The following is a 12,137-nucleotide window of genomic DNA, read 5'->3' as shown; positions in this document are numbered from 1 at the left end:
ACCAGGCATAAAGGAAGACCTGGGGCCGCAAGTCTGCAAAGCAGAATACAAGACCTTGTTATGCAGAAGCATCTCCGCTCACGAAGGTGGGGGGAAGACTTCTAATGTACTCAAAAGTCTGGCAAAGGGAGATTCAGGACAAATGGACTCTCTGCACAGTGTCTCTAGGATACAAGCTAGAGCTTTGAGAGTTTCCACCGTCTCGTTTTCTGAGATCAAACGTTCCCAAGAATCCAGGGAAAAGGCAATCCCTGTTGCAAGCATTAGACCAATTATTGGCTCAAGGGGTGATCAGACAGATTCCCAAACAAGAGCAAGGTTTGGGGTTTTACTCAAACCTATTTACGGTGCCAAAGCCAAATGGGGATATCAGACCAAGTCTAGATCTACGGAGTCTAAATCAGTTCCTGAAGATCCGCTCCTTTTCCATCTTGCAAAGAGGAGAACTTCTGGCATCCATCGACATCAGAGATGCATATCTGCATGTCCCTGTATTTCCTCCTCACCAGAGGTTTCTGTGGTTCAAAGTAGAACAGAAGCATTTTCAGTTTATAGCCTTGCCCTTTGGGCTTGCTACAGCACCCTGGGTATTCACTAAGGTATTAGCCCCACCTCTAGCCAGGTTAAGGGCACAGGGCATAACTGTCTTGGCTTACTTAGATGATCTATTGTTAATAGACCAGTCAGTGGCTTGCTTGAAGCAAGGTGTAGCCATTACAAGCAGTTACCTGGAAGTTTTGGGTTAGATTCTCAACCTAAAGAAATCCTCCTTAAAGCCACTAAGAAGGCTGGAGTATCTGGGCCTAATCATAGACACAGCCCAGAAAAGGGTGTCCTTGCCTCCCGCAAGGATCAGCTCCATACAAGAGCTGGTGAGGATGATCAGGTCGAAGAGAAATCCTTCAATTCGCCTTTGCATGAGGTTGTTAGGGAAGATGGTAGCCTCATTCGAAGAAGTTCCCTATGCCCAATTCCATTCAAGACTGTTTCAAAACAGTATCCTGTCTGCTTGGAACAAAACGATTCAAGCTTTGGACTTGCCAATGTGGCTGTCCCCATGAATGTCCCAAAGCCTCAATTGGTGGTTACTATCCTGGAACCTGCTGAAGGGAAAGTCCTTCAGATCAATTATCTGGAAGGTAGTAACGACAGATGCCAGCCTTTCAGGCTGGGGAGTAGGAGCCTTGCCCATCAACATCCTAGAGATTCCAGCAGTTTATCTGGCTCTAGAAACCTGGACCCCCAGGTTAAAGAATTGTCCTGTCAGGATCCAATCCAACAATGCCACGGCTGGGGCATATATCAATCACCAAGGGGGCACCAAGAGTCTCTGAGCTCAGAGAGACGTGAACCAGATTCTAACTTGGGCAGAAGAGAATGTCCCATGCCTATCGGCAGTTTTCATTCCGGGAGTAGAGAATTGGCAGGCGGACAGCAGTCGCCAGCAGTTATTCCCGGGGGAATGGTCTCTTCACCCTGAAGTGTTTCGAGCTGTTTTGCCAAAGATGGGGGACTCCGGACGTAGACCTTCTAGCATCCAGATTCAACATGAAGCTAGTCAACTTTGTGTCCAGGACAAGGGACCCACTCGCATACGGAACAGATGCGTTGGTGACCCCGTGGGATCAGTTCTCACTGATCTATGCATTTTCCCCCGATTCAGTTGCTACCTCGAGTTCTTTGCAAGATCATTCTGGAAAGAAAGTCTGTAATACTGGTAGCACCAGCGTGGCCAAGAAGGTCATGGTACGCAGAGATCGTAAAGATGGCAGTGGAGGGTCCATGGCCCCTCCCACTAAGGCCAGACCTGCTATCTCAGGGGCTGATATTCCATCCTACCTTACGAACGCTAAATTTAACGGCTTGACTATTGAGACCCACATTCTGAAGAAACGTGGGCTTTCCAGGTCAGTTATCTCTACTTTGATTAATGCTAAGAAGCCAGCTTCTAGATCTATATATTATAGAGTCTGGAAAGCTTATGTTTCCTGGTGTGAATCCAAGGGTTGGTACCCTCAGAGATATATCATAGGCAGAATTATTGCCTTTCTACAATTAAGCGTAGAGATGAAGTTGGCCCTGAGTACTATTAAGGGCCAAGTCTCAGCCTTATCAATTTTTATTTCAAAGACTTCTTGCTATGCATTCTTTATGAAAGGAGTGCTGCGGATTAATCTGCCAGTTAAATCACCCTTAAGCCCTTGGGACTTAAATTTCATTTTGTCGGTGTTACAAAAAACAGCCATTCGAACTGTTACAGCATGTTCCCTTAGTCCTTCTGACTAGGAAGCTGATGTTTTTGGTAGCTATATCCTCAGCAAGGAGAGTTTCAGAATTGGCTGCTCTTTCTTGTAAAGAGCCATATTTCATTATTCATGAGGACAGAGTGGTGTTACGCCCTTGTCCAGGCTTTTTGCCAAAGGTGGTTTCAGGCTTTTATCTGAATGAAGATATTTTCCTGCCATGGTTTTTCCCAAGACCATGTTCCAGGGAAGAAAAGTCACTACATTGTCTTTATCTAGTGAGAGCAGTGAAGATCTATTTAAGGAAAACTGCTCAGATTCGTAAGACTGATATCTTATTCTTCTGCCAGAGGGTCCCAAAAAAGGACAGGCAGCGTCGAGATTCACTGTCGCTAGGTGGATTTAGCAAGTTTTATAATTCAAACTTATGATTTAAAGGGAAAGATTCCCCCTTTTCAAGTTAAGGCGCGCTCTACCAGAGCGGTTGGTGCTTCTTGGGCAGTACGTCACCAGGCCTCCATGTCTCAGATCTGCAAGGCCGCGACTTGGACTTCAGTACATACATTTGCAAAATGTTATCAAGTGGATTTAAGATGAAATGAGGATATCGCCTTCGGGCGCAGTGTGCTGCAGGCAGCAGTATAAGTCCTCAGGTCTGGGGGTTACCCTACTGGTTGTGTCTCCCTCCCCTCAAGTAGCATTGCTATGGGACATCCCACTAAGTAAATACTTGAGGCTGTCCTATGATGTACGATAAAGAAAATAGGATTTTTAAAACCTCTTACCTGTAAAATCCTTTTCTTGGAGTACATCATAGGACACAGAGCCCCTCTGTTTTATGGGGTGAGAGCAGGTGCGGACTGACCCAGCGGTCATTCGGACACCGTCCGAGGGCCTGGAGCCATTAGGGGCCATGCCCGGCCCAACGAGAGACGCCCCTTGAAGCGGCTGTAATAATACTGCTAACAGCGCGCTGCTCCCCGCCGGCCCCTCCTTCCCTCCCGTCTATCGCAGGTGCTTGCACTGTACACTACATCACCTGGGATGGATGCAAAGGGAGGAGGGACCAGCGGGGAGCAGCACGCTGTTAGCAGTATTACTTTTTTTTTACCGGAGGGCCACCATTGGATGGAGGGGGTGACTGCAGTACAGATGTATGGGACCCGGGCCAGTCTTCAGTGTGCTCTCCCCACACTACCCCCCTCTATGCTGTCCCCCTGTGTGTCCACCCCCCAGTGTCCCAATGTGTGTCCCCCTGTGTCCCCCCTCCCCAGTGTCCCCCTGTGTGTCCCCTCCCCAGTGTCCCCCTGTGTGTCCCCTCCCCAGTGTCCCCCTGTGTGTCCCCTCCCCAGTGTCCCCCCCAGTGTCCCCCCCAGTGTCCCCCTGTGTGTCCCCTCCCCAGTGTCCCCCTGTGTGTCCCCTCCCCAGTGTCCCCCTGTGTGTCCCCTCCCCAGTGTCCCCCTGTGTGTCCCCTCCCCAGTGTCCCCTTGTGTACTTCCCCCCGTATCCCCCTATGTGCTCTCCCCCCCAGTGTCCCCCTGTGTGCTCTCCAACCCCCCAGTGTCCCCTCGTGTACTTTTCCCCCTCCCAGGTTCTCCCTGTGTGCTTCCCCCCCCAGTGTCCCCCTGTGTGCTGTGGTCCCCCCCAATGTCCCCCTGTGCAGGTGTGGCTTAGGTCACAGGGGACCCCATGATCTTCTATTGCCCGGGGGCCCCATCAGTTGTCAGTCCGCCCCTGGTTGAGAGTATATTGCTTATACTGCTTGACTACAAAAACTGAGTGCTCCTAGAAGGAGGAGGGGTTATATAGGGGAGTCAACTTCCTGTATTGGTTATACCAGTGTCAACACCTGAAGGTAGGCCCATAACCCACTAAGTAAATACTTGAGGCTCTGTGTCCCCTGATGTACTCAAAAGGATTTTACAGGTAAGCTGTTTTAAAAATCCTACTTTTCTGTCCAGTCTGCAGGCTGAATGAAAAATATATCCATGTATAGCCATCTTAATTCTAAACTATCTGTATTATCAGCTATGGGACATCTGAAGCAATGCACAAACTAGATTCAGGCTCAAATGGTAGCAATCCCTTCCTCCTCAAAGGTACAGTTACACATCAATAGCCAAGACAAGGCAGTTGAAGATTCCAAGGGCATGTTTATAGGGCAATAATTCACAATCATCTCTGCCCCCTTGTATGCGCAGAGCTGTAGAATGAAGAATCTCCTGCCATGAGCTCATTTGTTAAGCTAAAACACTCACAGGATGGATTACCCTGCGTCTCAGTAGTTATGCAGCCAGGATGTGCACCTGTTGACAAACAGGACCATGGGAAAGCGATCCCTACAAATTTGTATTTCACAAATATCATGAAAATAAGGACAATTTAAGCTGAAAAGCCACATCAAAAATTGCAATCAAGTACTTTACAAATTGCACTCAAAATGTATATTAAAAACAGAAAAAAAATATTGTAGTTAAATAACATCGTGCAAAGATCAAATATATCTAATGTACTATTGTCCTGCTACCTTACTTGTGTAACAATAGATATGGTATTGACCATTGGTTTTATTATCTAAAGTCAGACTTGCTCATTGTCTAGTATATTACGTGCTTATCTTTATTTTTTATTTCTAGGTAGTACAGAGTATTGGAAATCTTGGGCAGCAGCTAGGTCACGGAAAGGAACAGTGGATGTCTCCTTTACATCCTCTCATTCAGCAGAGTGTGGGCCGCTTGAGAGATTTCTTAGACAAACTCACAGACATGGAGAGCGATGTTGGTGTGTGGTATTAGTAGACAGCAAATCTGACTGCCATCTTCCATCTGTATTCATCCTCCTCAATTTATATTTCACTTTAGTCTTGCTGTTTGTCTCTGCCTTCCTCACACCTGTCCCCCTTTCTGTATGATGTGCCTCTGACACTTAATATGGATGGAAAAGGGATTCAGATGAATGTCTGTTACCAGGATACTGGATGCTGCTTCTCACCTTGCATTTTCATTAAACTTACTTGCAGTTTCTGTTGTGTTCTTTGCTATAACACAAAAAACAAACAGGCTGAATTAAGCAGTTGGTGAATAAACTTTAGACTGGATTCACACCTGAACGTCAGTGTATTGAGGAGATTTTGATGATTTTTGTTTTGCATTTTTTCATGTATTTTTCTAAATTGTGGGGCCAAAAATGCCCACATCTGCCTGAAATAAAGCTCCTGTATTTTTATAGTGACAGATGTCTAGCGACCGGAGTAATTTAAAATAGGATTTTTTTTGTTAAGCATTTTGTAGCTTTGAGTTACAGGTATGAATGGGCATTGGAGGGTCTAAAAAGCACCTCTTTGAAATTTTCCAATTCAGCTTGTGTCTGCTTATAAAAAACAAAAGCCCCAGGATTGCTTTGACCATGGGGCACTTGCAGACCCATGGACAAGGTGATAGCATAATAAGGTAAAGCACTTAAAAATAACATGCACACAGTTCCAGTGATGTAAAAGCACAAAAAGGCAAATCCACTTTGCACTACAAGTGCAAACTGCAAGTGCAAAGTGCACTTGAAATTGCACTGAACGTGCACTTGAAAGTGCAGTCGCTGTAGATCCGAGGGGGGCATGCAAGAAAAATAAAAAACAGCATTTTAGCTTGCACATGATTGGATGATAAAATCAGCAAAGCTTCCCCTCATTTCAGATCTACCCCTCAGATTTACAGCGACTGCAATTCCAAGTGCACTTTCAGTGCAATTTCAAGTGCATTTTGCACTTGTAGTGCAAAGTGGATTTGCCTTTCCTAAATAACTCCCACTGTGTTGTACTGCCTTTTATTTCCCTTGTTAAACAAATAAAATACAAGAAACAAAAAAACATGCATCATTTTTTGGTGTGTTTTTTTTTTTTTTTTTTTTTTTTGCTTTTTTGTTTTTGTTTTGTTATTTACCTTTTTATATTTTGCAAAAGGCATGGATAAATAGTCTCAATGAACAACCACGTTGATAAGCTCAACACAGCTCAGACACAGCTGAGGGAACACAGAGTGCAGCTAGTACAATCCAAAACCTCAAATACAAACCTTGGGACCTTGGGGTCCAAGAAAGACAAAGGTCTCCGTGAGAAACATACAAGAGTCCCATAATGGCTTACTGCCAGAGAGTCAATCCCACTGCCCTTTGTCCAAAAAGGAAAAAAAAAAACACATTTTTTGCAGATTTTTATATTCAGGAAAGGGGAGTAAAAGAAATCATAAAAGACAACGAAAAAGAAAAAACAAACATAAAAAAAAAAAAAAAAGAAAGGTGGGGGCGGGGGAGCACACCAGGGAGAAGTTAAGCCAAGATTTGTTTTTCTTTTTTACTTTATAAAACCAAATTTGGACACCTGCAGCTGACCTCAAGACAGTAGAGCTGCGGAGAGTAGTCCAATAGTTGCTTTTATTCCCATAACTTTTTTACAAAGAGCAATCAGGAAATGTAAATTGTGGTAATCCACAGGAACTATCCAATTTAAGTTCACTTTTAAAAGATGACTGCTGATTGGTTGGTATATCTTACTTTTACCTTTCTCTGTGTACTGCTTTACAATAGCCTGCAAGGCATCGAAGTGTCTCAGTACAGACAGTTGATTGTTGGACTGTGCAGTCTAATAGGAGCTGTGAATTAAAACCTGGATCAATCTGCTTCCAGCAATACATTCCATGCCTTGCGTCACCTCTAACTACACATTTGGCCTATCACCTAACTTATTTGAAATTGAATAGTCATTCTCGTGCAGTCCTGGACCCCCAACTTATTTGTGCCACATTTTCACAAATTGAGGTGTATAAAAACAAGTGTCTGTTGCCCACCAGTTGCTAACCAGTTCTAATATCAGTCCAGTTTTGTTTTTATTAAACATAGAGAGATTTTTCTTTAGTTTTTATACATCATTTTTAGAGGGCTTTTTTTAGCACTCAATAGCTAGCAACAAAGTTGATAACAACACCAGATGCGATGGATGTTTTTTTTTTTCTCCACAAACTATAAAACTGTAATCTTCTTTAAGGCAGCTTTATCTTTTATTGACATTTCCTTAATACCACAAAGACAAGTTTTTAACATATAGTTTCTAGCCTTCGAAGGAATGCAAAGACATTTCCACATATCTCATGCAGGAAATGCCAACCAATATAAACAGTATATCCTTAGCTGAGTTACTGATTTCAGGAAATGATGCTGTTATCTTTATGTCAATCACTTAGTAGTCCTAGTATGAACACAGCTAAATGTAATACATCTTAAAGGTACCGATAAATGTTTGTGGTGTTATGGTGTTCAATTACAAAATGTTTGTCTCGTGTACATAATGAGGTCTGTCTGTGGTTGATCAAGGATTGCCTTGTTCATCTGCAAGAAAGTCTTTAGTAATGTTTTTGCTGTTATAGATTTACAAGCATTTCTTTAAAGCGGAGGTCCACGCTAAAGTGGATCTTCCGCTCATTGGAATCCTCCCCCCCTCCGGCGCCACAATTGGCACCTTTCAGGGGGGAGGGGGGTGCAGGTACCTGTACAGTACAGGTATCTGCACCCACTTCCGGCATAGCTATCTGCGGAAAGGGGCGTAGATTCTGCAGAATCTACGCCCCTTTCCGAAAGTCCCCCGCTGCCTGCTGGGAAATACACAGATCCCAGAGGCAGCAGGACCATCCTTATTGCGCAGCGCGACTCGCCGAAATGAAGCCGAAAGGCTCCACTGCCTGATTCCCATACCCAAGATGGCGGCGGCAGCACCCGAGAGATGATCGAGAGATCGGCTTCGGGTGCCGACATCTCGGGCGCGCTGGGCGGGTAAGTGTCCTTATTTTAAAAGTCATCAGCTGCAGTATTTGTAGCTGCTGGCTTTTTAAAAAAAAAACGGTCGGAACTCCCGGCGGACTCCCACTTTAATATGCCTGAATGGTGTTAGTGTAAAGCATTCTGACTCATTTCCCTGTTGTGTCATGGATATTGCAAAATGCTCCATCTCAGGAATGGAGGCTCAAAAAGTTAAAATGTTTTAGTACTTTCTGACACCTGTTCCTACATCCAGTTGCTCAACTGTTAATTCTCTCTCTTGTAGAATGTGGACAGACATCTCGCACTCTTTTTCATCCATCGGTCACTATTAAAGAAGGATTTTTACACAAACGTAAAGCTGAAGCTGTAAATCTGGTTACTCGTTTTACTTTCAAGAAAAGATACTTTTGGCTCAGTAGCCAGACTCTATCCTATTCCAAAACACCAGACTGGCAGGTAAGTGGCATGTAAAGTAAGGCACATAGAACGGGGCTCATCAGCTCTCAAGCACAGAAATGACAAAACCTTGAGCGAGACCATACAAGGAACCAATGTTTGATTTATTGGTGTCCTAAGCTAAAACCCCACTCCAGACTAATGTTTACCTGTGCCCACGTGACACCCCAACCCCAACTGATTTCCTCTACTCTCTACTTCTGCTTGGGCCTTTCTTCAGGTGTCCACCTGGGGGCCTGCATGACAGGGAAACTTCCTATTGGATGCTCAGTGGCAGGGTCCGCTTAGGATCCAGAAAAGGACAACATCTTTACTGAGGGATGGTAGGGGAATGGCAACACTGAATTTGCGGTCTTCCCGAAATTGGGTTTTAACTCGAAATCTCTGACAATTTTAACAGACTTTCCAATCATTACCTGATTTTGCCAAATTGGAAGGATTGGTCAATGTTCATTTGATGTATTCTTCTTTAAAAGAGTAACTCAACTTTTGTTGAGAAAAAAACATTCTTGTCTGGGTGGTCAATGTACATTCCAAGGATTTTAACAAACTTTGTAGCAGGTTCCTACTTTTTGATATCCTGAGGAAATAGCTGTCTGTCCATGTCCATGTGCAAAATAAGGGTGCATTGGAGTAATTTCATAATGATGAATCAGCAGCTGCACTCGCAGGGCTCTGAGAAAAGTGGCAGGGTCTGCATCCCTTTAGACGTGATGTCCCTGGGAGTATCTCACAAAAAAAATCTATTTTTGTTGTAGGGTATGTAAAAAATCTGACTTTTATCTCAGGTTGCCATACTGCATTGCATTTTAAAGAAAATTACAGCATCGCAGATGAATGGGAAAGGTAGTTGTTAATAACATTACATTACAATATGACTTGTATAGCAATTTTATATGCCATTTTTTTTTTATTGGCTTTTTTTTCCCCCTATGAAAGTGGAGTTACCCTTTAAAGTGAATGTAAATCCGCATATATACCCAGTTAAGTGAACAGTTTCAGATGATATACAGGGATGAAACAAATCTCCCTACATAAGTTTTAATTGCAAATCTGTTGTCTTCATCTTGCTATATTCTTTAGAGTTCTTACATTGGGTGAGAATATTTTCTCTTCCTTGTTCAGCAGTAGGAGTGTCATTCTGACATATTCCGTGTGACAGCAGATTGGAGGAAAAGCACACACCCCCCCTCCACAGTAGCAGAAAGAGGAAAATGCTTTCAGAGCTGTGCTTTTACAAGGCAAACTCTGTGCTAATCTATTCATAGCTACCTCCCACAACACACATTCCAGGCTGCCTTCTCTGAGAACTTGTCAGAAATTATCATGCTGATAACAGCTCTACAGAGCAGCACAAACGCACCTGACTTAAGGCTTTGGAGAAAGATAAAAAAATACTGGCCCTTTAAGTGTGTGCGGGATGCGGGACACACGGGAGTATGGGAAGTATGACGTGCTGCACTCACAGAAAAATAATAATGGCCCTTTAAGTGCGTGCAGGGCATCGGACACACACCTGCTATGGGAAGCATGATGTGTTTGCAATCACGTGATTGCAAACAAGACGCTCTATTGGCTCCATTTGGAAAGTCCTCAGAGCACTGAGCTCTGCGCCCTGAATACTCCCTCTATCATTGTTCCCCGCTGTGGTGTGTGATTGGCGGGTCCTGTGTCTTCACTTCTGGTTTCTCTGACTCTGCCCCGCAGCTCCGAAGGTGGATGACAGGCGACTTGTGTGAGAGCTGTGTGTACGAGGCGGGAGGAGGGCATCTAATGTAAAGTGGGGCTCTGATCTGATGGTGACATTTAATGTAAAGGAGGACTCTGATCTGATGGTGACATCTAATGTAAAACGGGGCTCTGATCTGATGGTGACATCTAATGTAAAGGGGGGCTCTGATCTGATGGTAACCTCTAACGTAAAGGGGGACTCTGATTGGGACACCTGATGTATAGGGGGACTCTGATGAGGACACCTGATGTATAGAGGGATGCTGATGGGGACACCTGCTGTAAAGAGGGCTTAGATTGGAACATCTGATGTAAAAAGGGGCTCTGATAAGGATGCCTTATGTTAAACGGTTTTGTTTTCTTTTACTTGAAATGTGCATGTGATTGGCATACTGTGATGGGCACAGTGAGGCTGCATATGATGGGCACAGTTAGGCTGCATATGATGGGCAATTTTATCTAGCAGTAATGATACATAATCACCTGATTAATGGCTATTTACAGTCTTGCATTACTAACAGTTTAAAGGGGTTGTAAAGGTTCGTTTTTTATTTTCTAAATAGGTTCCTTTTAAGCTAGTTGTCATGGTTATGCAGTGATCTTCCTGTGTTTGCTTACCTCCCCTCATGTATTCAGACTAGAGGCCAGCCACTTCCACCTGGTGGTTTTTATAACCTCTCCTCTAAGCATGGCTCCACCCCAGGCCCTATCAGGGAGCCCTATATTACCTGTGCACTGCAGGCCATCAGTGCTGATCAACCATTGTGTATTCCTTTGTGTGTTAGGTTCCTGTTACCTGCCGTATGTGATTCTGTTGTTTCCCGTTACCGACTTTGGCTTGTCTTTGACTATCCCTGTTTGCCTGTGTTCCTGACCCTTAGGCGTGTCTCCGACTATTCCCATCTGCTTGTGGCCCCGACCTTGGCTTTGTCCCTCACCATCCCTATCCTCCTGTTGCCTACTGTGGGTGTGAGCTGGGGGACCCTGGGGGTCGCGACCTGGAGCCAGTTGTAGCCAAGTCCATCCTCACCACTAGAGGCGCTGGTGAACACCTGCTGGCTCTTAGACTCCGCGCCCCAGGGAATCTTACGCTCTAACCCCAGTGGGATCTGTCCCCCTGTCTGCAGCAGTCAGCCGTAGGGTCCACAACCTTGTGGTGCACCCCTGATCCCTACGATGTGCATCTGTCACCTCGCCTCAAGGTGACCTGACACTAGTGCATTGTTGTTTCACTTACCTTTTTCCTTTGATTTCCCTTCTAAATGTTTTTTTTCTTTTCTTTGTCTGAATTTCTCACTTCCTTTTCCTCCTCAGTAAGCTGTTCTGGCTGACTAAACATTGCTCGGATGATGGTGTGAAGTTTACTGAGGAGAAACAGGAAGTGAGAAATTCAGACAAAGAAAAAAAACATTTAGAAGGGAAATCAAAGGAAAAGGTAAGTGAACCAAAAATGCACTAGCTTAACTAGTTGCTGACCGCTGGCCATCAAATGACGGCCAGGCGGCGCACCTATTGTGGCGGGAGGGCGTCATATGACCTCCTCCCATTTAAACAGGGAATGCACGCAATCGTTCAAGCGCATCCCTGTTCCTTCGGTGGCGGCGTGTCACGGAGACACCGCTCGCCACCGAGTAGGGTGAACAGCCATTGGGCATGGCTTTTTACCACGTGATCGGCTGGGATGAAGTCACAGTCGATCACAGATGGTTACACCCTCACTGTGCATGGCGCATGCGCGCGATCACGAGTGTGCTGCGTGTGCACGTCGGTGGCGGCTTATTCCTGGGAACACTGCTCGTCACCGAGATTGCATTTTGGGGTGTAATTTGTTGTATGCATATGTTGTGTGTGTGAAATAACCTGATAATATGACAATTTTGTAAAAAAAATTATTTAAAAAAA

The 12,137-nt window shown here is 44.7% G+C and overlaps 1 protein-coding gene across 1 annotated transcript in view; it reads left to right on the top strand.

The window, feature by feature from the left end:
- Positions 1-12,137, top strand: part of RASAL1 (RAS protein activator like 1) — a 158,068-nt gene that overhangs the window by 137,618 nt on the left and 8,313 nt on the right. The window contains exons 15-16 of the mRNA XM_077461250.1: positions 4,880-5,024; positions 8,332-8,504. Coding sequence (XP_077317376.1) covers positions 4,880-5,024; positions 8,332-8,504 — 318 coding nt within the window. The remainder of the gene's footprint in view (positions 1-4,879; positions 5,025-8,331; positions 8,505-12,137) is intronic.

This window comes from Lithobates pipiens, unplaced genomic scaffold, assembly GCF_037356315.1.
Source record: "Lithobates pipiens isolate NorthernLeopardFrog02 unplaced genomic scaffold, aLitPip1_a1.2 Scaffold_3, whole genome shotgun sequence".
NCBI lineage: Eukaryota > Metazoa > Chordata > Amphibia > Anura > Ranidae > Lithobates > Lithobates pipiens.
Note: the sequence above shows the minus strand (reverse complement) of the source record. Positions and strands in the feature narration are given on the sequence as shown.